The sequence below is a fragment of the Salvelinus alpinus genome, chromosome 36, assembly GCF_045679555.1.
Source record: "Salvelinus alpinus chromosome 36, SLU_Salpinus.1, whole genome shotgun sequence".
In the NCBI taxonomy this organism is placed as follows: Eukaryota; Metazoa; Chordata; class Actinopteri; order Salmoniformes; family Salmonidae; genus Salvelinus; species Salvelinus alpinus.
The window spans coordinates 21012018-21033383 of record NC_092121.1 but is presented as its reverse complement, the minus strand read 5'-3'; the positions used below and the strand labels follow the sequence as shown (position 1 = coordinate 21033383).

At 43.7% G+C, this 21366-nt stretch overlaps 1 protein-coding gene across 1 annotated transcript; it reads right to left on the bottom strand.

Moving 5' to 3' along the window:
* Positions 1–1268: 1268 nt before the first annotated feature.
* LOC139564806 (mitogen-activated protein kinase kinase kinase 3-like) lies at positions 1269–21329 on the bottom strand. Its single transcript, XM_071384645.1, has 17 exons — positions 19745–21329; positions 15890–15989; positions 14331–14461; positions 14129–14169; positions 13615–13714; positions 13250–13363; positions 12952–13090; positions 11856–11986; positions 11691–11764; positions 9288–9361; positions 8142–8237; positions 7815–7976; positions 7438–7586; positions 5944–6075; positions 5675–5804; positions 5325–5502; positions 1269–4028 (listed from the first exon to the last, which is right to left on the bottom strand). The coding sequence occupies exons 2-17, from the start codon at positions 15891–15893 to the stop codon at positions 3800–3802; spliced, it is 1884 nt and encodes a 627-aa protein (XP_071240746.1). The 5' UTR covers positions 15894–15989; positions 19745–21329; the 3' UTR covers positions 1269–3799.
* Between the last annotated feature and the right edge of the window lie 37 nt (positions 21330–21366).

Below are 21366 nucleotides of genomic sequence, written 5' to 3'. Positions count from 1 at the left end.
ACCACTGATCACAATAACACTACCACTGACTACAATAACAGTACCACTGACTACAATAACACTACCACTGATCACAATAACACTACCACTGATCACGATAACACTACCACTGACTACAATAACACTACCACTGACCACAATAACACTACCACTGACTACAATAACACTACCACTGACTACAATAACACTACCACTGACCACAATAACACTACCACTGACTACAATAACACTACCACTGATCACAATAACACTACCACTGACTACAATAACACTACCACTGATCACAATAACACTACCACTGACTACAATAACACTACCACTGACTACAATACCACTACCACTGACTACAATAACACTACCACTGATCACAATAACACTACCACTGACCACAATAACACTACCACTGACTACAATAACACTACCACTGATCACAATAACACTACCACTGACCACAATAACACTAACACTGACCACAATAACACTACCACTGACCACAATAACACTACCACTGACTACAATAACACTACCACTGATCACAATAACACTACCATTGACTACAATAACACTACCACTGATCACAATAACACTACCACTGACTACAATAACACTACCACTGACTACAGTAACATTACCACTGATCACAATAACACTGCCATTAACCACATCAACAGACCTGCAGGCCACATGAAGTGGTGCATTGCAGGTGTAGGGGAAGGTTATGTAACTGGTATCAGATCCTGGTAGTCAGGGGCCATGGGTCAGATCTACAGGAAGAAAATGGAACAAGCAATATGCTAAAACACACACAGAGAAAGTACATTACCAGAAAAATAAAACAATAAAGTATTATCTGCCATCCATCCCCTTGTCACAGTAGCTAAGAAAAGGAACTTTTGTTGGGTCCAAGCTTTCCTCTGTCCCATGGCCACACAAATTAACAGAGCTCTCTCCGCCTCCTCTTCTGTCTTAAAGGGAGGGAGAAAGAGATGGAGCAAGCATCAGTCGGGTTGCTTCTTTCTCCCAACAATGAGCTCTATTCAGTGAGATGTTCTTTTATTTACTGGACTGGGCCAGTCTGACTTTCCAACCTGCTGGCTGCTCAAAGATAATGAAGACACGCATGGACAGACTAGCCAGTGTCTCCCAGAGCTGCTGGCCCCAAAACATCTTCTACAATACCAAACACACCTCCATCAGAGCGGTGTACATGACTGGAACGTACACCAAACATTACGCAAACAAACAAGTAAGCAGGTCAGAATATTGGACCAGAGACAAAGAACATTTATTTGTTTTTGAAATTAGGCTCAAAGATATAGAAAAACAATGGCATTTAACATACTGTTCTTTTTTCTACGTAAATACATTTGATACACTGGAGTGACTTTGCACTGCAAGTCCCCTGTCATTCAACATACTCATTTATACATTTACATACATGTATATATCTAAACGTTTAACTCCTGTTTCATTTGCTTACCCCAGGGTTCTTCTGTTAACAGAAACATTTGTTTTGGCTCTTTGTATATAACAGGACCATTTCTAATACTGAACTGATTCTTAGCTGCCTTCTTTAACATCTAGCAGCCACATGATATCCATTTGATTCACTTATGAAAGTATTTTAGAGCCAGTAACACTGAAATAAATGGAAATAAATGGAAAATAAAACTAAAATAAGGTAATTGTAGAAAGCCCTTTGCTCAGTGTGGAGGGCCCCAGACATTGGGCACCGGTCGGTCTCTCGAACCCTGAGCTAAACAAAGTCGTCATGTTGGGTGGAACCCCGGTCTCTGGCATCTACCTGATCAGAACTCCTCCATCCCTGCCCTGCTCAGCTCAGTCTAACTAACGCACACATTCAGTCGCTCTGCTCTGCAAGAATGACACTAAGAGAAGGTTATTCTGGTGAGACACAGCATTCTAGTTACACTTCATTTCACTGTAGTTACACTACAGCATTCTAAATTACACTTCACTTCACTGCATTCTAAATTACACTTCACATACTTCCCCTCTATTTCCCACACATCACGCCAGCAAGGAGAAATAGGGAGGAACTTCAGTAGCCTTTAACTCCTAGGCGGTGGCCTTGTTAAAGAAGTACTGAAACTGTGAGAGGTTTGACAGGGCAGTCCAACAGAAAAGTGTTGCCATTTAATAAAGCATGGACTTTTAGACATAATATATTATACTGGAGCCAGGAATGTGGATATGTTTCTTGTTTTGGAGCAGAGACCAGGTAAGATAGCCAGAGGTCGTTTTCCACCCAAAGTGTTTCACTAATAAACCCCAATGTTGTAATTTCTGCAAAACCAGCTGCTTTAACAATTTATCATTTCGAACGGCAACATTTATCTCATAGGTCTAAATGCATCCTCATTAGATTTCAAATTGTCTAGAGTCAATATATAAAAAATATATTTATACATATATATTTGAATATAAAAATTCAGGAATGGATGAACATAGGGATTTAAATAAAAGTGAAAGAAATTTCATATTTAAAGTTTTTAAAAAAGAAGTTAATTTCGTAAGGCGCACAATAACCAACAACATTAATTTTACATAAAAGTGCATCTGACTCAAATAAATCCTAAATGGCAGAGTTCCACTGTTTGGCGTAGCGTTTTCCTAGATACACTTGTCAACACATAGAAAGCTGGTAAACCTAATGGCAACTCACTTTCAAATCAAGGCATTAGGATTGTATTTGTCTAGGATTAAAATAAAATCTCTCTTTCAATCACAAAGTACAATATCATTTGTAATATTGTGTAGTTAGCATATCCTCCAACCAAACTGGAAACCAACCCCTTCATGAATGAAATCGGTCATTTTTGGTACACTCAGAAAACACTGGGCTGTGATACTGAGGGGCTGGAGTAGAGAGCTGGAGTATAAGACACAGTCATCACAATGGTCTACTGTGAAGGTCATAATGACAACACAAAAACACTGATGGCTCTGGTTCTATGTTGTATGGTGAGGACAGGACAGATCAGCTTGGGCTTCCATCAGGGACTGTGAGTCTTCAAAAGACCATCAAGAGGCACTTTCTCAAAAATACGAAGAATATCAGAGATGGATTAGAGGAGAAAGTGAAAAATGAAATCCATCCCGTCTCTATAACACTGAGTGGTGCATCTGTTGGTTTCATCAGTTAGCATGTTGAAGCACTGAGCTGTGGCTGTGGGTCTGCTGTCTTGGCCTAAGTAGACCAGACACTGCTCTGCTCAAGCTTACTGTAAGTCCCATATGAAACAGTTCATTACCTCAGGGGTCTCACCTAACAGCCCATCTAGAGAATGTAAACTTAGGAGGGGACACTTTGGCATATTTGAAAGGCACATTCGGTGGTGGTGCTTGATCAAATCCCATCTTGAGCCACATATAATAGATTTGATGTGTTTGGAGTGTCTGTGTGTGTGTGTGTTTGATCCTCTCACAGACCACCAAGGTGATAGCTGAATAGATACAGTTCGTATGGAGTTGGTGGGTCCAGTTCTCCACAGCAGACAGCTGAACACTGATCAGTCATATAGCTCCCCCTAGTGGGGGAAGTTGGAGGTGAATTTGATAGTTGTCATTAACAGCTTGGAATAATGGCACTGTGCTATTATCCATCATAATGGATCATGTGTATTTGAGGGTTAAGTAATGAGTGTGACTGGTGGTGAGTCTGGTTTGGGGAGAGAGCTGTAGGATGGAAAGGGCCAAGTCTAGAGTCTAGATGTCAGCTGTAGGCCTTGAGTCCTGAGGAGCGGCTGAGACAGAGAAAGTGTACTAGTACTTCCCCTCAGCAGAGGATCTGGGAGAAGGGGTGTCTGAGCAGCTCCTCAGCACTGGGCCGGTGCTTGGCCTCCACAAAGATGCGGTGGATGAAGTCACGGGTGTGGTCCGAGGTGTGTGAGGGCAGCAGGGGTTTGGTGGGCTGGGTGGCGATCTTAAAGATGGCTGCCATGGCCTCGTATTCGGCCCAGGGAGGCTTCTCTGTCAGCATCTCCACCACTGTGCAGCCCAGGCTCCTGGGGAATGAGACACACAAACAGGGTTAAGAGAACACCCATACGAGCTCAAATACACAATTTAAACACTTGCCGTCCAATCTCCCCTTCCACAAAACATGTGTAAATATTGGAATATAAATGGTGCCTTACCGCCCAATCTCCCCTTCCACAAAACATGTGTAAATATTGGAATATAAATGGTGCCTTACCGCCCAATCTCCCCTTCCACAAAACATGTGTAAATATTGGAATATAAATGGTGCCTTCCGGTATTATACTTATGCTAAAACATGTATTCTATTCTACTGAGCCATTTACTTTATGTTTGTATTCTGATCTATCATTAGTTCTTACTGTTGTTGCATTGTTGAGAAGGAACCTGCAAGTAAGCATTTTGTCAGACGGTGTATCCTGTACATACGACTAATACAACTAGAAACTTGAAACACGCTCCCACTCAAACATCAGAATAGGACATTCAATGCAATACACAATCGTATAACTTATTGACTTGTGTGAATTGACAACAACAACAGTGTTAACACACTGAAAAAACAAAGGGCAGCTTTTCCTCACTACAGGCACGAAGGGAAAAGGCCATCCCTCTGCTCTTCTGCTTTCCCAGGCCCCACTGGAATGTTTTGGTGGAAACTTTTTCCCTGTTGATAATTAAAGTGTGCTTTTGCTGGCTACGGGAGGCCACTTCAGTCCTGAAGTCAGACAGAGCAGGGGGCTGGGGAGGGGAGCTGGGTTTAGGGACAGACTCCCCTTTGGACCTGTTACCCCCTACCGACACTCCCGGCCTGGTCTGGCCCCCCAGGGGAGCAATGAAGTCGGAACATTCCGAACCCTGTCACAAGCTGGCTGGTTGACTGGCTCTTGGCCAATCACATCCCTCGCCTGATGGGATACTACACAATCAGAATGCACAGGGGAATTCCTGGGCAGCAGGTGGACCCGACCCATTTCAGGGCCCTGTACGTGGGAGTGGGGCAGTCCTTCTCGACATTCTTTTTTAAATATAGCACTTTTACTATTTTATATATAGCACTTTTTCCCTTGAAGAATAATGGTTTCCCCCTTTTAGAACAGCTATTTTCCCTCCCTTCACATTCCAGCAGTCTAGCCACTCTATCAGGGAAGGAGCCTACTTATATGAGCACAAGGAAAGCATCTGACACTGAAGATACATTCACACACTCCCAGTTGAGACATCTATCCCCCACCTCCCCCTATCAACACAACTAATCAGAATCACCTGCATGTGTATAAGACCTCTTACCCAACCCCAACCCCATGTGTCTCGGTCCTTACCAGACGTCAGCCTTCCTGCCGTAGCCCTCTCCGCTGATCACCTCGGGGCTCATCCAGTAGGGGGTGCCAGTGACAGAGCGGATGCCCGTGCCAGACATGCAGATGGTCTGCAGCCTCTTGCTGGCGCCAAAGTCTCCCAGCTTCACGTTTCCCGCCGAATCCCGCAGGATGTTGGCACCTGGATAAGGAGACGACAGAGTAACACCATGTGACACAGACTCACCCAACCACCTTCCTTGTATTTTAAATGTAGATTTTAGGTCCTTGTGCTTGAGTCTGGAAGTCTATAGCCATTTAGTTCACTATCTTTACTACAAATGGCCATCTGAGCAGCGTGTTGACATAATTACCTTTGATGTCACGGTGAACGATCATGTTGCTGTGCAGATAGGACATGCCCTCCAGGATCTGCCGTGTGTACTTCCGCGTCACGTTTTCCGTCAGCGCCCCGTAGGCCTTCAACTGATCTTTGACTGAACCCTGAAAGACAAGAAGGAAGTGCATGGTTTATAATCCTATTCCCTGGAGAGACTGGGACACAGTCCAGGACTGAACACCACAGATACCCTTTAACCCACAACACTCCAGCCCTGAGCCGATGTGTGAAGAATAGACTGACCCCCGGCATGTACTCCATGAAGATGGTGAGGGTCTTTTCGTTGTGGTCCCTCAGACAGCCGTAGTACTGGACGATGCGTTCGTGGTGGAGGTTCTTTAACAACTGGATCTCACACTCCAGAGCACTCACCTCCTACAGACAGACAGACAGACAGACAGACAGACAGACAGACAGACAGACAGACAGACAGACAGACAGACAGACAGACAGACAGACAGACAGACAGACAGACAGACAGACAGACAGACAGACAGACAGACAGACAGACACAGACAGACAGACAGACAGACAGGGAACAACAGGTTGAGGGTTGTTGTACTCGACAACAACAAAAAATCCTCAACATTACATGATATGAACGAGTCATCTGTCCACCTAAAGCTATACAAAGACAGCAAAAAAATCTGACAAATGGAAAAAGCATTTCAGACAGACAGACCAGCTCTCTCTGCAAATAGGACATTAGCGGTAACAGTCCAGTTCCTCAAAAGCAGTTCCTCTGTTTACCTCAGAGAATATGGCCACAGAGATCACATCACAGAGAGAGAGAGCGGAAGAGGGAAATGGAGATATATACAAAGTATCCACAACACAAAGACCCACTAAATAGATAGAAACAACAACAACGGATTAACATCCGCTGCAAGCTGGGGGACCAGAGAGAGAGAAAGAGAGACAGATTGAGAGAGAGAGAGAGAGAGCGAGAGAGACACAGAGAGAGAGAGACAGATTGAGAGAGAGACAGAGAGAGACAGAGACAGAGAGAGAGAGAGAGAGAGAATGGGAGAGAGAGAATGGGAGAGAGAGAATGGGAGCGAGAGAGAGAGCGCGAGAGAGAAGAGGGGAGTTTAAGGGGTGATTGGAGGCCAAGGCAAAGCTGGCTCTGCTACTCTCCCCCTCCTCACCCCCTGCAAATACTCCACTCAGATACAGGAAGTGACAGTGCATGTTTTCTCTGTGGCAGACAGGAAAAGACATTAAAGAGGGGGGAGAGAGAAACGAAAGAAAGTCCCTTGAATCTCCTCAAAGTTCATTGCTCTCAGAGACAGATATGAGCACTCAGTCAGGATTTGACTATGTTAGTGATTCAGAGCATGAGTTTATCTGATTCCTGACCACAGATCGTTGAATAGCGCCTTTTGTGCTTAAGACAGTTGACCAACAATTTGCTAGTAAAACTCAGTCAGGTTAAACACAGCACCATACTGCATTCCTCCACAATCGCCTCTTAAGAGTAAAGTAGCTTGCTGAACACATTACCTCATTCTTGGCATTGCTCCAGGCTAAAGGTGCTCCAGGCTAAGCCTCTCTGCACCAATCTTTAACAATACACGGGAACTCAAGTCATACAGAGTTCTCCTTCAGGCTGGGGAGTCTGAGTCATCTTGGCATAAATACATTACAGTAGCCTGGCTGTAAACAGTAGACTTTGATATAAAAGCAGAAAACAATCTGTGTAGTAGCATACTGTTCCGGCATCCCCTGCTGTCTCACCTTGCTGGTGTCAGGGCTGTCCGGGTCAAACACCACCTGCTTGGCGGCTAGCTCCCGTCCCGTGTCCACATCATAACACAGGTAAACCCTCCCAAACGCCCCCTGACCCAGCAGCTTGCCCCGTCTCCACGTCATTGGAGCACTGGGGGCTGTGGAGGGAGGGGCATACACCATACATATCATCCTCTCCATATAGCAAACATGACACCATACTCTCAAAACACACTGCATTCATCATACAAACAATTCCCTTATTTAAAATGTGTAGGATACAAAAAATAGATTTATTAGTATGAAATCTCTAATAACTATAAAATATATGTAAAATATGTATAATATATGTAAATATAAGATGAAGAGGCAGGGTCGGGACTCACACTTGTGGGCGACAGGGCGCTCCTGTGGGCGGAGCCTGCCCTGCTTGTCCACTAGCTGCCAGCTGCCCAGACTCTCCTCGCTGCCGTTGAGGGAGCGCCGTGAGGGCACCAGGGTGAACAGGTTACCCTGGGGGCGACGGATCCGCGGGAACGTTCTCCGACCTGGGGGGATGAGAGGAGAGTTGAGGGTGAAGGAGTGATGAGAGAAGAACCAAGAGACCAAGAGAAGGAGGAGATGGTTCAAGAGAGGGGTCAGGGAAAAGGTCAAATACAAAGTAATATGGCACAAAGTGGTTTGGTGAGAGGAACAGTGAACAGTGCCCCTACCTTCACTATGGTCCTTGTGATGCAGGGAGACATGGTACCTGCGGGGGTATGTCCCTCCCTTCCCCACCACCTTATCATACACATGGTTCTCCCGGTCTGAGAGGGAGGAAGGAGTAAAGAGAGCGAGAGAGAGGGTGAAGGTTAGACTACAACAGGATTCAGACTCAGCTCAGTCATACAGCATTCACGTGAGGCTCTGCTGCTAAGAGCTGCCTTGTTGTCTGTGCTGTTGCTTGGGACTACATTGTTGCTTTGTTGCTAGGAGCTGCATTGTGGTTTAGGCCTGTTGCTAAGGGGCTTGAGAGCGGCTCTCTTGCCAGCACTGTAAAAGGTTTACCGTGAACTTGACAGTAGCTTACAGGCAGCTCGGATGAAAGTAAAATTCTGTATTTTATATTACCGTACACCTGATATAATATGAATACGGTATCAAAGCAAGTACTGTGTACTGACACAAAGTAAAATATCATAAAATTGACTGTATTATACTGTAAAAAACTAAATGCTACCGTAATCGGAATTAATTAATGAATACGTGGATGACTGTATTTTACTGTAATTACATGGGATTGGTGCAAGCAGGTTGGCTGCTAAGTGTTTACACATTACAGCATATTAATTCAATATTTGGTGCTTTATATCACTTGCACTTCTAGAGGCCTTAACAAAGGCTTCCAAACTGGCAGCGACTACAGGTCAAAACAGACCAAAAGGACATGGCAAAATGCTCAACCATTTGCTGCCACTCCAATCTGCCCTTATACATTTTTTATTGATGGGCCACTTTAACCACATAAGAGTAAAATTGGTACAACATTCTCACTCACGGGTGCAACAAATATAGCCTCTTACAAGGCACGCCTCAAAATATAGTAATAAGCCCGAGACAACAATACCATGCACCCACTAGTGGTCATAACGTTTTTGGTGCTCTAAAGATACAGTACGGTACTGTATTCATGAGGTGGAATTACAGTACCATTCGAAATACAGCAATTTCCCCATAATTTACAGTATGCTACAGTAAAACTTCCAATGTTTTTTACTGTTGATAATACCTCAAATTACTGTATAAATTACAGTTTTCCGTGACAGTGAGGATCTATATCTTATGTAGTGATATCAGGATTCCTCCTGGGCACCCACCTGAGACGTTCTCCTGCTGCCGGTTATCAGGGTAGCTCTTGGCTCGGTGCATGCGTGACTTCCTCAGGGAGGGGCTGGGAGGAAGGACAAATAAAGAGAGTGAGAGGTGCTGATCACTGTATGTGTACAAGTATTGTGTACGTGTGAGGTAGAATCAGGGGTAAAAGTAGATTTCATTTCTTACTGGTATCGCGCACACACTTTTTTTAATAGGTGAAATTATATAATTACATTAATTCTTATTAATTTCAAATATGATCTCTGTGGGCCTAGTAAAGATTTGTCATATCACTTTTAACATGTTATACCTGTTTTTAAAAAATATATAATTATCCCCAATTGGTAGTTACAGTCTTGTCCCATCGCTGCAACTCCCCTACGAACTCAGAAAAGTCAAGGGTCGAAATAAGACCCTGCCTAACCACACTGCTTCTTGACACAGTGCTCGCTTAACCCGGAAGAGGAAATACTGTCCAACTGGCGACCGAAGTCAGCTTGAAGGCACTTGACCCGCCACAAGGAGTCACTAGAATGCAATGGGACAAGGAAATACGGACTGGCCCAAACCCTCCGCTAACCCGGACAACGAAGGGTCATTTGTGCGCCACCTCATGGGTCTCCCAGTCACTGGCAGCTGTGACATAGCCTGGGATCGGACCCAGGTCTGTAGTGACACCTCAAGCTCTGCGATGCAGTGCCTTAGACCACTGCGCCACTCGGGAGGACCATGTTAACATAGGCAGCACATGGGTTTCAAGTTTGGGGAAGCTAATTTTCACCATAAAAATTTACCTTTATAATAAACATTCCATCCATCCTCACATTTGCAGACTTATTAAAGATAGCCTACTATTCCTAATGTGATGATTAGATTGGATAGTCATAATTTAAGCTAATAATATAAAAATACATTTTCATAAAAAATACTTCAATGCAGTGCGTAATGATTAGAGTAAGCCTTGACTATAGGCTATATCAGATACACTTCTCCTCCTTTCCATGCACAGGAAAATGTTGGCCTACACTTTTTATGACTGGTGACATTAGCAGAATATTTTTTTTATACAACAAAAATTACAGGGTAGCCTACTCTGCTGAAACTGACAACCTGATCAATTAAAACAACGTTGTCTGATCCATATAATGGGCCTACAAAAAGGGGAAACATAAAATACAATATAGTACATCTAACCTGGAGGAGGAAATTAATTGTCCAAAAACAAACAAAAATGTCACTGACCCAATGATAAAGTGAATATGCAGACTGACCGGGGATATGGACGATGTTCTCCACTTGTGCCAATAAGAGCGGCAGGTAGCTTAGTGGTTAGAGCGTTGGGCCAGTAACCGAAAGGTTGAAGGATCGAATCCCCGAGCTGACAAAGTAATAATCTGTTGTTCTACCCCTGAACAAGGCAATTAACCCCCTGTTCCTAGGCTGTCATTGTAAATAAGAACTGACCTGCCAAGTTAAAAAAAGATAGGCTACTGTTTGCTCAATCTCTTCACAGATATAGCCATTTGTTTTTCAACATTTAAACTTTTTTAGATCGTCTGCCTGGGTCTCTCTGCTTTTCACTGACAGTTGCAACTCAAATGTGGTATTTGGCACATGCTGCCCAAATTGCGGGCCCTTCCAACTGTAGGCTATACAAAACAAAAAGAAGCTAATGATCCTCTGTGGCCAAATCATGTTTTCTGGTTTAGTAGCCTATTTTTATGATTTAATTTATTTCTGTATAGACAGGAGTAGGCTAATTAGGCTATATCATTTTGGGAATTTAACTCAATTTACTTCAGTGAAAGCTTCCCCTAGCCTTATGGACACACCGCCTATGCCTTTTAATGTGGTATAAACACAACCAGTCATGTTTTCATCTGATTGTCAAACAAATAATCACTTCAAAAAAGCGGTCCTGTAGGCTAACAGTACACGTTCGTCCACTCACAAAATAATTCCAGCATCCAAATCCCAACAGTGCACTGATGAATGGAAAGAGACATCTGTTACAAAACACCTACATGTATTCTAATGACATTGTCATTAGGCCTAAACTTGGAGCCTGAATTGATGCATCCACTGTTGGTCGCGTGCCTCGGTCTTGGCCACTCATCTCCAAGGCATGTAAGTGTTCTCCTCGAACCACAACACAATTTGGGGTGTATACCACCCGGTTTCTACCACCCAGTCAATTCACTCATTTTTCATGTAGCTGACATTAGGTCATGTTTTATAATGCCATAATAGCCTATAGTTTTCTTGCCATTTTGTGTTAATAGTGATAGGCTCATGTTTTACCAGTACGGAGTACCCCCACTACTTATTTTGCCGGGACGCCGCACCAGACCGTACTGGCTTACTTTCACCCCTGGGTAGAATGTGGGGTAGAGTCCTGCACTCACCTGTCTGAGCTACTGTCCAGCGACTGGCAGCTTCCTGAGACAGAGTTCTCTGCACTGCTCCAGGGGTCCAGCACCTAGGGAGAGGAGACACAGTATTAGCCCTACGGTGTGTTTGTGTGTATGTGTGTGTTCGCGCACTTGTTTGTGTACAGTGCAATGACTCACACACTGGTCGCTCTCTGGGATGAACTCTCCCTCACTGTTGATGCTGGTGTAGGAGCCCTGGCGGGCGATCCTCTGCTGCCGCTCAGGGACATAGCCAGGAGGGGGGGAGCTACGGCCTGTGTTCTGAGAGCCTGGGACGGGAGAGAGGAGGAGGATAAGAAAAAGGACTGTGACTTGGCCATATTACACTGTTCTAAACCAATGGAAATCAATACATGAGATACATGAGATAATGGGATTCTGGTGTACCAAGATCAATGACAGGTAGCCTAGTGGTTAAAAGTGTTTGGGCCAGTAACCGAAAGGTCGTGGGTTCGAATCCCTGAGCAGACTAGGTGAAAATCTGTCAATGTGCCCTTGAGCAAGGAACTTAATCCTAATTGCTTTGGATAAGAGCATCTGGTAAATGAAAAAAATAGATACACAAAAAAAGTTCAACAATGGATTATGTGGGAGAAAAGAAGATACATCCCTAACACTGATAACAGATATTCTCTCTCTCTCTCTCTCTCTCTCTCTCTCTCTCTCTCTCTCTCTCTCTCCAACATTAATAATGTGATTGTTTGAAATGTAACTCTGCCTCAGGTGGTGGATCTGCAGAGAATTTAGGATTTGTACAGTTTCCCTCACGCAGCACTAATTTCAACCCTCTCCCAAAACAGCCAGTGTTTCTAAAACCAGGACATTGACCCGCCATGCTAATAGTGTTTCTAAATCTGATTGGCTTGTGGCCAGCAGGCCATTGTAGAGCAGCCAGTGATGGTTGGCAGGAAGAGGAAGAGGACCTACTGCTAAGAGGGGAAGCCAGAGAAACAACAGCAGCTAGAGAGAGGGGGGGTGGAAATGAGAGAGAGTGGGGGGGATTGAGAGAGAGACAAAGAGAAAGCTAGCAAAATAAATGAGTTAAGAGAGCAAGACATGACAAACACCAAACCAGACAACATTACTGTCTCTCCATATTAAGAGATACCACTACCCTTCCCTTTCTACTGTAAAAAAAAGTTATAGCGAGAGAAATGGAGAAAGAGGATGTTGAAAGCAAAGGCAGAATAATAGAGGAAGCAGCTATGAGTTGAATCTGCTTGTTCATACTCACTGGTGGAGAGGTGGCGCCCCCTGGGCTCGGAGGGCTGGTACACAGTGCTGACATCACCCGTGGACTGGGAGGCTTTTATCCTCACCTGCTTACTCACCGTGTGGTGGGAGGAGGGAGAGGGAGAGGGGGATGGGGAGGCCTAGGGGTGGGACGAGAGGGGTGTGGTCAGTGTACACATAAAGACTGTACACACTACCCCATTACATATGATTTGAATAACATCTTATTGATTAATGTGTGTGTTTATTTCTGTATGTCTGTGTATTTATGTGTATGTGTGTGTGTGTGTGTGTAGTACATTGCACTGCTCCTGCGTTAGCAGCAAGATCTTGATGCTCTTAATCTTGGAGCTGCGGTCCAGCAGGTCAATGGCCTTGTCCAGGTCGTCCTGACCACGCAGAGGGATGGACAGCTGGACACACAGCACACAGAGATGACTCAATCAAAACACAGAGACACTAAGGGAGAATCTCCATTAAACATGCATCTTAGTACTTAGTACTTAGGACTAAATGTCCAGGAAACTGGCCGTAAAAGTTACCTACATCAAGTGGGTTGCTGTGAGGGCCAGTGTTTGTGTGTGTATGCAATGTGTTGGTGTTTGTCTGAGAGAGTGTTTTGTAGGTGAGAAATGCAGAGAATGAGATGTGGGGTTAGCTGTACCTCATTGTTCATATAGTGCAAGTCTAGCTGTTGGCCAAAGACAGTCTTGACCTTCTGCTGGATTTCTTCAAACGGCACAGGCCTCCCAAACATCAGTATCCTACACAAATAAAAAAGATGTAGACAAACAGTGGGTTAGATGGACAGACAAACAGACAGAAGGAAAAAAAGTGTTTCGGTCTGGAAACTATATCCTCTTTAGATCTGCAACACAAGCGTGCACACACACTTTTACAAACATATTCTGTTTCCAGTGTGTGCAGATTCCTCTAAGCACACCTAACATAGCTGTGGTTTCTGCTGGCTGCCACAGCTAAACCACAGTCCTTTCCCTTTCCATTCTCCGCTTCACATACCATTCTGACTGGAGATCTGGAGTGCATTTGAGCCGAGCTGACCATGCTCTTCTCACAGACAAAGACGTGATAAAACAAGCACACACACACACACACAAACAAAGACACACACACACACACACAAAGACACACATCCAAAAACAAGAAAACCCACTCACCTCCTCTCTCCACTGAACTCAAACTTTATTCTGACATCGTCCTGAGGGAGTAAAGAAGAAGCCCCGTCAAGAGGGTTCATGGGAGGTCACAGGGTCATGATGGGGTCATGAAGGGAAACAAGATGTCATGTAGAGATGATGATGACCTGCCTGTCTGAGGAGAGTGTGTGTTGTTGACTGAGTGGGGTGGTAGATGGTTTACCTGTCTCTTAGCAGGGGCAGGGTTGGGAAGAGCCTTGGGTTTCCCCGTGTCATAAGAGGGCCCAGGCTGGCGCCTCGTCATCTGGAGGGCCACTAGGTCCTTCATTATGGAGTGGAGAGCCTGGCGCTCATCTGTAGGGGAGAATGGTTGGTGGAAACACACATTTACCATGAGATCAAATTGAAGTGTAATTGTGTGTGTGTGTGCGCGTGCACGTATAGCCATATAAATCCCTCTTCTAGCTGTGTACACTGAAAATGTGTGTTTTTATATAAACCCACATTGAGAGTGTTCAGCTAGCGACAGGGTAATGGAGCCCGTGAGAGGACAGACTGCAGTGTTTTTATATAAACACACATTGAGAGTGTTCAGCTAGCGACAGGGTAATGGAGCCCGTGAGAGGACAGACTGCAGTGTTTTTATATAAACCCACATTGAGAGTGTTCAGCTAGCGACGGGGTAATGGAGCCCGTGAGAGGACAGACTGCAGTGTTTTTATATAAACCCACATTGAGAGTGTTCAGCTAGCGACAGGGTAATGGAGCCCGTGAGAGGACAGACTGCAGTGTTTTTATATAAACCCACATTGAGAGTGTTCAGCTAGCGACGGGGTAATGGAGCCCGTGAGAGGACAGACTGCAGTGTTTTTATATAAACACACATTGAGAGTGTTCAGCTAGCGACAGGGTAATGTAGCCCGTGAGAGGACAGACTGCAGTGTTTTTATATAAACCCACATTGAGAGTGTTCAGCTAGCGACAGGGTAATGGAGCCCGTGAGAGGACAGACTGCAGTGTTTTTATATAAACCCACATTGAGAGTGTTCAGCTAGCGACAGGGTAATGGAGCCCGTGAGAGGACAGACTGCAGTGTTTTTATATAAACCCACATTGAGAGTGTTCAGCTAGCGACAGGGTAATGGAGCCCGTGAGACGACAGACTGCAGTGTTTTTATATAAACCCACATTGAGAGTGTTCAGCTAGCGACAGGGTAATGGAGTCCGTGAGAGGACAGACTGCAGTGTTTTTATATAAACCCACATTGAGTGTTCAGCTAGCGACAGGGTAATGGAGCCCGTGAGAGGACAGACTGCAGAGTTTTTGATATTTCTATTCCCATGTTTGATCTCTGAGTGATCTCTGCATTGGCTGTGTTAGCTCACGAAGGGAAATATTCCCCTCGTGTAGTTTGGACAGACATCACACAGCAGTAGGGCAGGAGAGAGAACCAGAGCCCCGTCTCCATAACACTGAAAATCAATCCTTCACCTGCCGGCCCGGCCAGCGTCTGGAAAATCAGCTCAGCTCAATTCACACAGGCCCGGGTGTGTGTGTGTGTGTGTGTGTGTGTGTGTGTGTGTGTGTGTGTGTGTGTGTGTGTGTGTGTGTGTGTGTGTGTGTGTGTGTGTGTGTGTGTGTGTGTGTGTGTGTGTGTGTGTGTGTGTGTGTGTGTGTGTGTGTGTGTGTGTGTGTTCATCTGAGTGTACATTTATGAGATGTAATATTGTGAGGGTTTCAAGTGTGTTCCAACATCATCATAATCAACACAAGGAACTCACTCATTTTGGCGATGTGTGTGTGAGCGCTGTCTAAGCCAACCACCTTCAGAGATCTTCAGATCTTCAGACTCCTCACTCTGCAGTGCCACCCATCAACATCCTGCAGGGAATGCACCAATATGTTAACATTTGGAATATATTTCAGAACCTAAGCTGCAGTTGTCATCAAATTCACAAGTCATCATCATATTCATCATCTTTATATTCAACATATTATGTAGCACTGGCAATATATTATCTTTGAGTGTGAAGTGTACGACATCATCAGTCCTTAAAAAACATTCTGTTTATCTTTGATATAAACATACTAAGTGGTTTGTAATGCATTTAAAGATAGGGTGCATGGAGAATGTATATAAGAAAATGTCATTTCTGAAGTACCATCCATTTCTCAAGAAAAGCGTGGAACATAAACTAAAAGGACTTTTCTGGGACGAGGCCTGGCCGATCAGGAAACTGCAATTTAAAAAGCACTGGAGCTGTGTGTGTGTGTGTGTGTGTGTGTGTGTGTGTGTGTGTGTGTGTGTGTGTGTGTGTGTGTGTGTGTGTGTGTGTGTGTGTGTGTGTGTGTGTGTGTGTGTGTGTGTGTGTGACAGAGAGAAACTTTGCACATGAGAAAAAGTGAAAGTTGGTCTGAAAAGGTCTGAAACTTGAGCTCCACTGGCACTGACAGATCTGGCACGAAGCACATGAAAAAGTTTAACTGTGAATATTCTGACAGCTTTAAACTTCTCCGACTGCATGAGCCATAAAACACTCACTCGATCACGTCATAACTCCACTGTTAATGTTAAGAGGGCATTATTCTATTAAAAAGGATGACAGAGTTGTGCCAGGTATAAATTTTTCCCTGATTTACCATTACCCCCCGTCAAGGTCAAGTATTAAGGTGTATAATGTATCCAAGAAGACAACAGCATTAGAGATTCTCGTATGTCCTTTAGCGGAGTATGTTGCCATATCTATGACAAAGAAACCCTGGAATTCGAAAAACACTGACACAACTATAAGACTATAATTCAGCAGAGATTAGTGTACTTGGAAAATAAGTGCTTTCTTTGGTAAGTGAAAGGGTATTTTAGTATTCTCTTTACCTAAAGTGGACGAGACACATCACATATATGGGCCTTACACTACAGTAACAATCAGCACAATAGCATTGGTCTTATTACACTGTAACAACTTAGTAAATACAAAAGGATATTGAGGACTCACCAATATAGTGCTCAGTAGGGGAGCACAATATCATTTAGCTATGCTAGTTATTACTATATAGTTTCGTTACTTCCTTTTATTACACGAACTGGATTCATCATCAGAGAATACTGCCTATGTGAGGTAAAGTGTTGCCCAAAGCACTGCTGTTCCTATTTTTTATAAGGTCAGCCCCTCAATCTTCTCTGGTCTCTCTGATCAATATTGTTCTATTATTGATCCAAATAGAGCCGGTCAGGAGAGGAACCACTAGTGTCAACACAGCAGTTATCACCAGTCACCTCCCAATGACCTGAGCATGCCTGGCCACTTTGCCCAGGGGGGTTAGCACACTGTAACTCAACTCTAAGTTCATTTATAAATTCAGAGAAACACATTGGACCCTAAGGTGAGTGAAATATATTAACCGAATGAAATGTATTGTTATTAGAATCTGAGAGGACTGACGTTGAAATGGAATGAAACAGGTGTGCTGCTGATTGAGCATTCTTGTAAAAAATACACTACTGCACATGTGCCAAATGTCAACCCTGCCCCTGCCTCATAGACAACAGGAAAGAGAGGAGGATGAAGATGGGAGGTGAGTGGCTGAGGAGGTAGAGTGGTATGATGAAGAGGGGTGGAAGTATAAACGGGCAACAGCAACAGCACCTGAAGCGCTTCAGTGACCCTTTGGAATTCTGGGTAATAATCACTAACTGGAATGCCAGGTATGTCCATCTGGCCCCCTCGCCACACTCACAATCTCCTCACCCAAGAGACACACTAAATGTGCCTACCCTTTGTACCCCCAAACCAAAGGCCTGCTACCATTGGCCCTCCCTCCTCCTATAAAAACATGGAGTGAAATCCCAGGGTTGCAGATAGCTTCAGGACACACCAACCAAACATCTTATCTATCTCTGTTATACATTGACTGGCCTATCAGGTCCGTCGTTCTGCTCCCCCGCTCTCCTGATTTTAATTACCTTCACAGAGGAATGTGGGGAATTCAGCGAGGAGAGAGGCCGTACACTGCCAGCCCAGTCAGCTGTGCCCCCTTTATTTTACTTGCATCGCATTTCCAGGACTCACCGGATTTACATGGATTTTCCTCCCTCCACTTCTCTCTGCCTGCTTTTAGGTGTTTAGTCTAAGGCTGTTTTTCCCAACCACGGCCCTTGCTCTGTCTCAGTGCCTTACATCCAAAAAACCTTGAGCAGTCCCTGGCCTCACGTCTCTCCTTGCTTAACATGCTCAAGTACTCTGGGTTGGTGTGACCTGCTATGTTCACAGCTGCACTGCAAGGCTTGAGTAAAAACTTGCCATAAAAGTTTGTAGTGCGGCCTAGTGGTGCAACTCAGAGTACCGTCTGCCAAGTTTTTTGTACAACAAAACAAAAATAAAGATCCAAAACAGCCTCCCAGCAGAGTTAGCTGGAACCCCACTTATGGATTGACTACCACCTCCAGGAGTAATGGCAGAGGGGAAAGAAAAGAGGCAGAGGATCAAGGGAAAGTTCAGAATCATAATATTGCACAATGCTTTGTCATTTCTTTTTGTCAATGCATCCACTCAGTTCTGTAGGGAGGAAAAGTCCCTTGCAAAACGTTAGTTGGACAAAATTGCAAGCATAGAACTGTCCTGTACTGGTTCAGATGTAGGATCTTAATTTGATCACTCTTCTGTTGCTGAGAATTTTCCTGCACAGCAGGGAATGCAAACTTGCAGTGTATTTCAGTTTTAAAAAGCATTCTAAAATTTGTAATTTCCACTTTGAAAGGTCAGACTTGTTTTGCCCTAACAAAAAATGTATCAACCACTACAGAAATGTCCATTAAAGGAGCAATATGCAGAAATTGCTCAGCCATTTTCTGGTTTTAAAAATCTAATAGTTCGCCTAATTTCAGTTTATGTGGCAAAACAAGCAATGTAATGTGTAGAGAATCATTGTACCATCTAAACCAGTGTGAAATATATTTTCAATAACCCAAAAATATTGTATTTTCAGCTGTTTGAAGCTGGTGTACAAAACCAAAAGTTTAAAGAAGCAAAAACAAAACAAGAGCACGGGAACAATATAAATAGTGCACATAGAACATATGTACCGCTTCTTAGACTTGCTTTCAATGAGAATGACAGATATATAACTCAGATTTCTATGTGAATTTGGTTGGGGCACCCAAAAAGTTACAGATTGTAGCTTTAATTATAATCCACATAATAATTCACTTTTTCTGTTGCTGCAGGGTAATTTTCCTGCTGTAGCAAACTGGCTCAAATGATGATCCTACATCTGTATCATTCTAAACTCCAGTTCTTGTGGGCCACAGTGTCTGCTGGTTTTCATCATTGCTTTTTAGGGAGTAATTCACTTTGACTTGGGGGACCAGAACTGGGGACTGTCCAATTGATCAAGTAATGTCATAGAGGAAGGAGAGAAACCCTAGGCTATGAGAATTACAGGCGATGTTAAGAGGCATAAGGACACTTAACTATTCATTAATTTGATAAAAAATAAATGATATCACTTTGAGTGGAGCTTATTGAGTGGAGTCCTTTAGCCATATTCAGTATTTAAGGGTGTGAGTGTTTCTATAGGTTGGATTCCTTTTGAAATTGTTCTGTGATGTGATGTGTTGAATATGCATGAGCTCTCACCTGTGCTGTTGCCCTGATGATTAACCTCTGTCTGGAAGATGAGAGCCGTTCCCTCTAGCGGGGTCCTGGTTCAACTTCTAGCTGGGTCGCTCAGGAGAGATGCTGCAGCGTCAGTTTGAACCGTTATCTCCAGAGCATCATCCTCAGCTTTGATCCCGAGTCTTTGTTGTTGATTCACTCACACAACCACACCGAAATACAGAGGGATGAGGGCGCATTGGCGGGGTTGCCCCCAGGTGCGGGGGCACTAGTGCGCGCGCTGGTCCACGAAAGTTTGTTACGCACTAGCCAGTAAATATAAATTCTAATGAGCAGTAGGCCTAGAAAACACAATGTCGTCACATCGAGATCGTCACTGTACATGCATATACATTTGGATTTCTCTAATGCCAAATTAATTTAACAGAAATATAGTCCAAAATCCGATACATTAGACTGCGCTCAGAAAGTGACCAAAAAGAAAAGTGTCAACCTTCCATCGCCACAAAAACGTTCGACAACTTGCCCATATTTCCAAACTTTATCAAAAAAGAAAAACGTCCGATGGCATTTCATTGTGGAACAAGAAGCCCAACTTACACGCTAGAATACAAAAAACGAACATAGGCCATCATAATTCTCTCTATTCAATAATCAATATTTCCCAGTGACATTTTTTTAGCATGGAAAGGGTGAACTAACACAAAAGATGTAACAATAACCGTGTTGCCTTTATGAAATCCATTTGTAACAGTGTAACAGTACACCAAAGGAAAAGGACGAAGCGATTTCCGTGATTTTGATGGCCTCTTTTCCTGCTAAATTTGCAGATTTTTCCTTTTTGTTCTATGCCCTTTTTCTCTCCTAACTGTATTGTTCCATCTCTATACAGAATAAGTATTATTAATCCATAAACTGCAAACAGGCACCAGACTTTTTATAACAAAGAAATCAGTTGAACAAAATGTAATTCAACACACAACATGGTGGAGATGGGAGATGAAGATTCAACTACGAAAGCAGGCTATTATTTTCGGAATAATGGTGTAAAATTATAGGAGACAGATGCAACACATAGTTGACCACACACAATTAATACATTTGCATCAATAACAAGTTATGATCGGATGGTTTTATCGAGAAAATATATTGTGCGCATAACTGAACTTTTACCATCTCCGCGGTGCCCGATATGCAGCGGTAGAACTCAACAAAAGTGGAAAAAACTGTGCTTTCTTTGTGCAATAGAAGTGATAAACATGCACCAACTGTTCAGAAGACTTGAGCGAAAGATATTCCATAAATTCAGGTCCTGATGCTCACCGACATAAAGTAAAATGTATTTTTAATGCAACCAATTTCCTGACAGAAAAAACAATCCGTCACCGGAACCCCTATAGAACGCTTCTTACAAAACGAGAAAAAGGTGTATATTCCCAATGCTTTGTAGGCTTATGATTCAATATTCTGAATGCAGTGGTTGGTCATGGGCAAAGGTGCATCATAATAACTTGTGTGTTCCATTTGGGTAAAGCATACAGTAACTAAAACGACTCCGTGCTTTTCTCGGGGGCGCGCTGTTCCTCTGTCGATTTCTTGCTCCTGGTAGCGCGCACAATATTAATGGCGCGCTCAAAACCAGA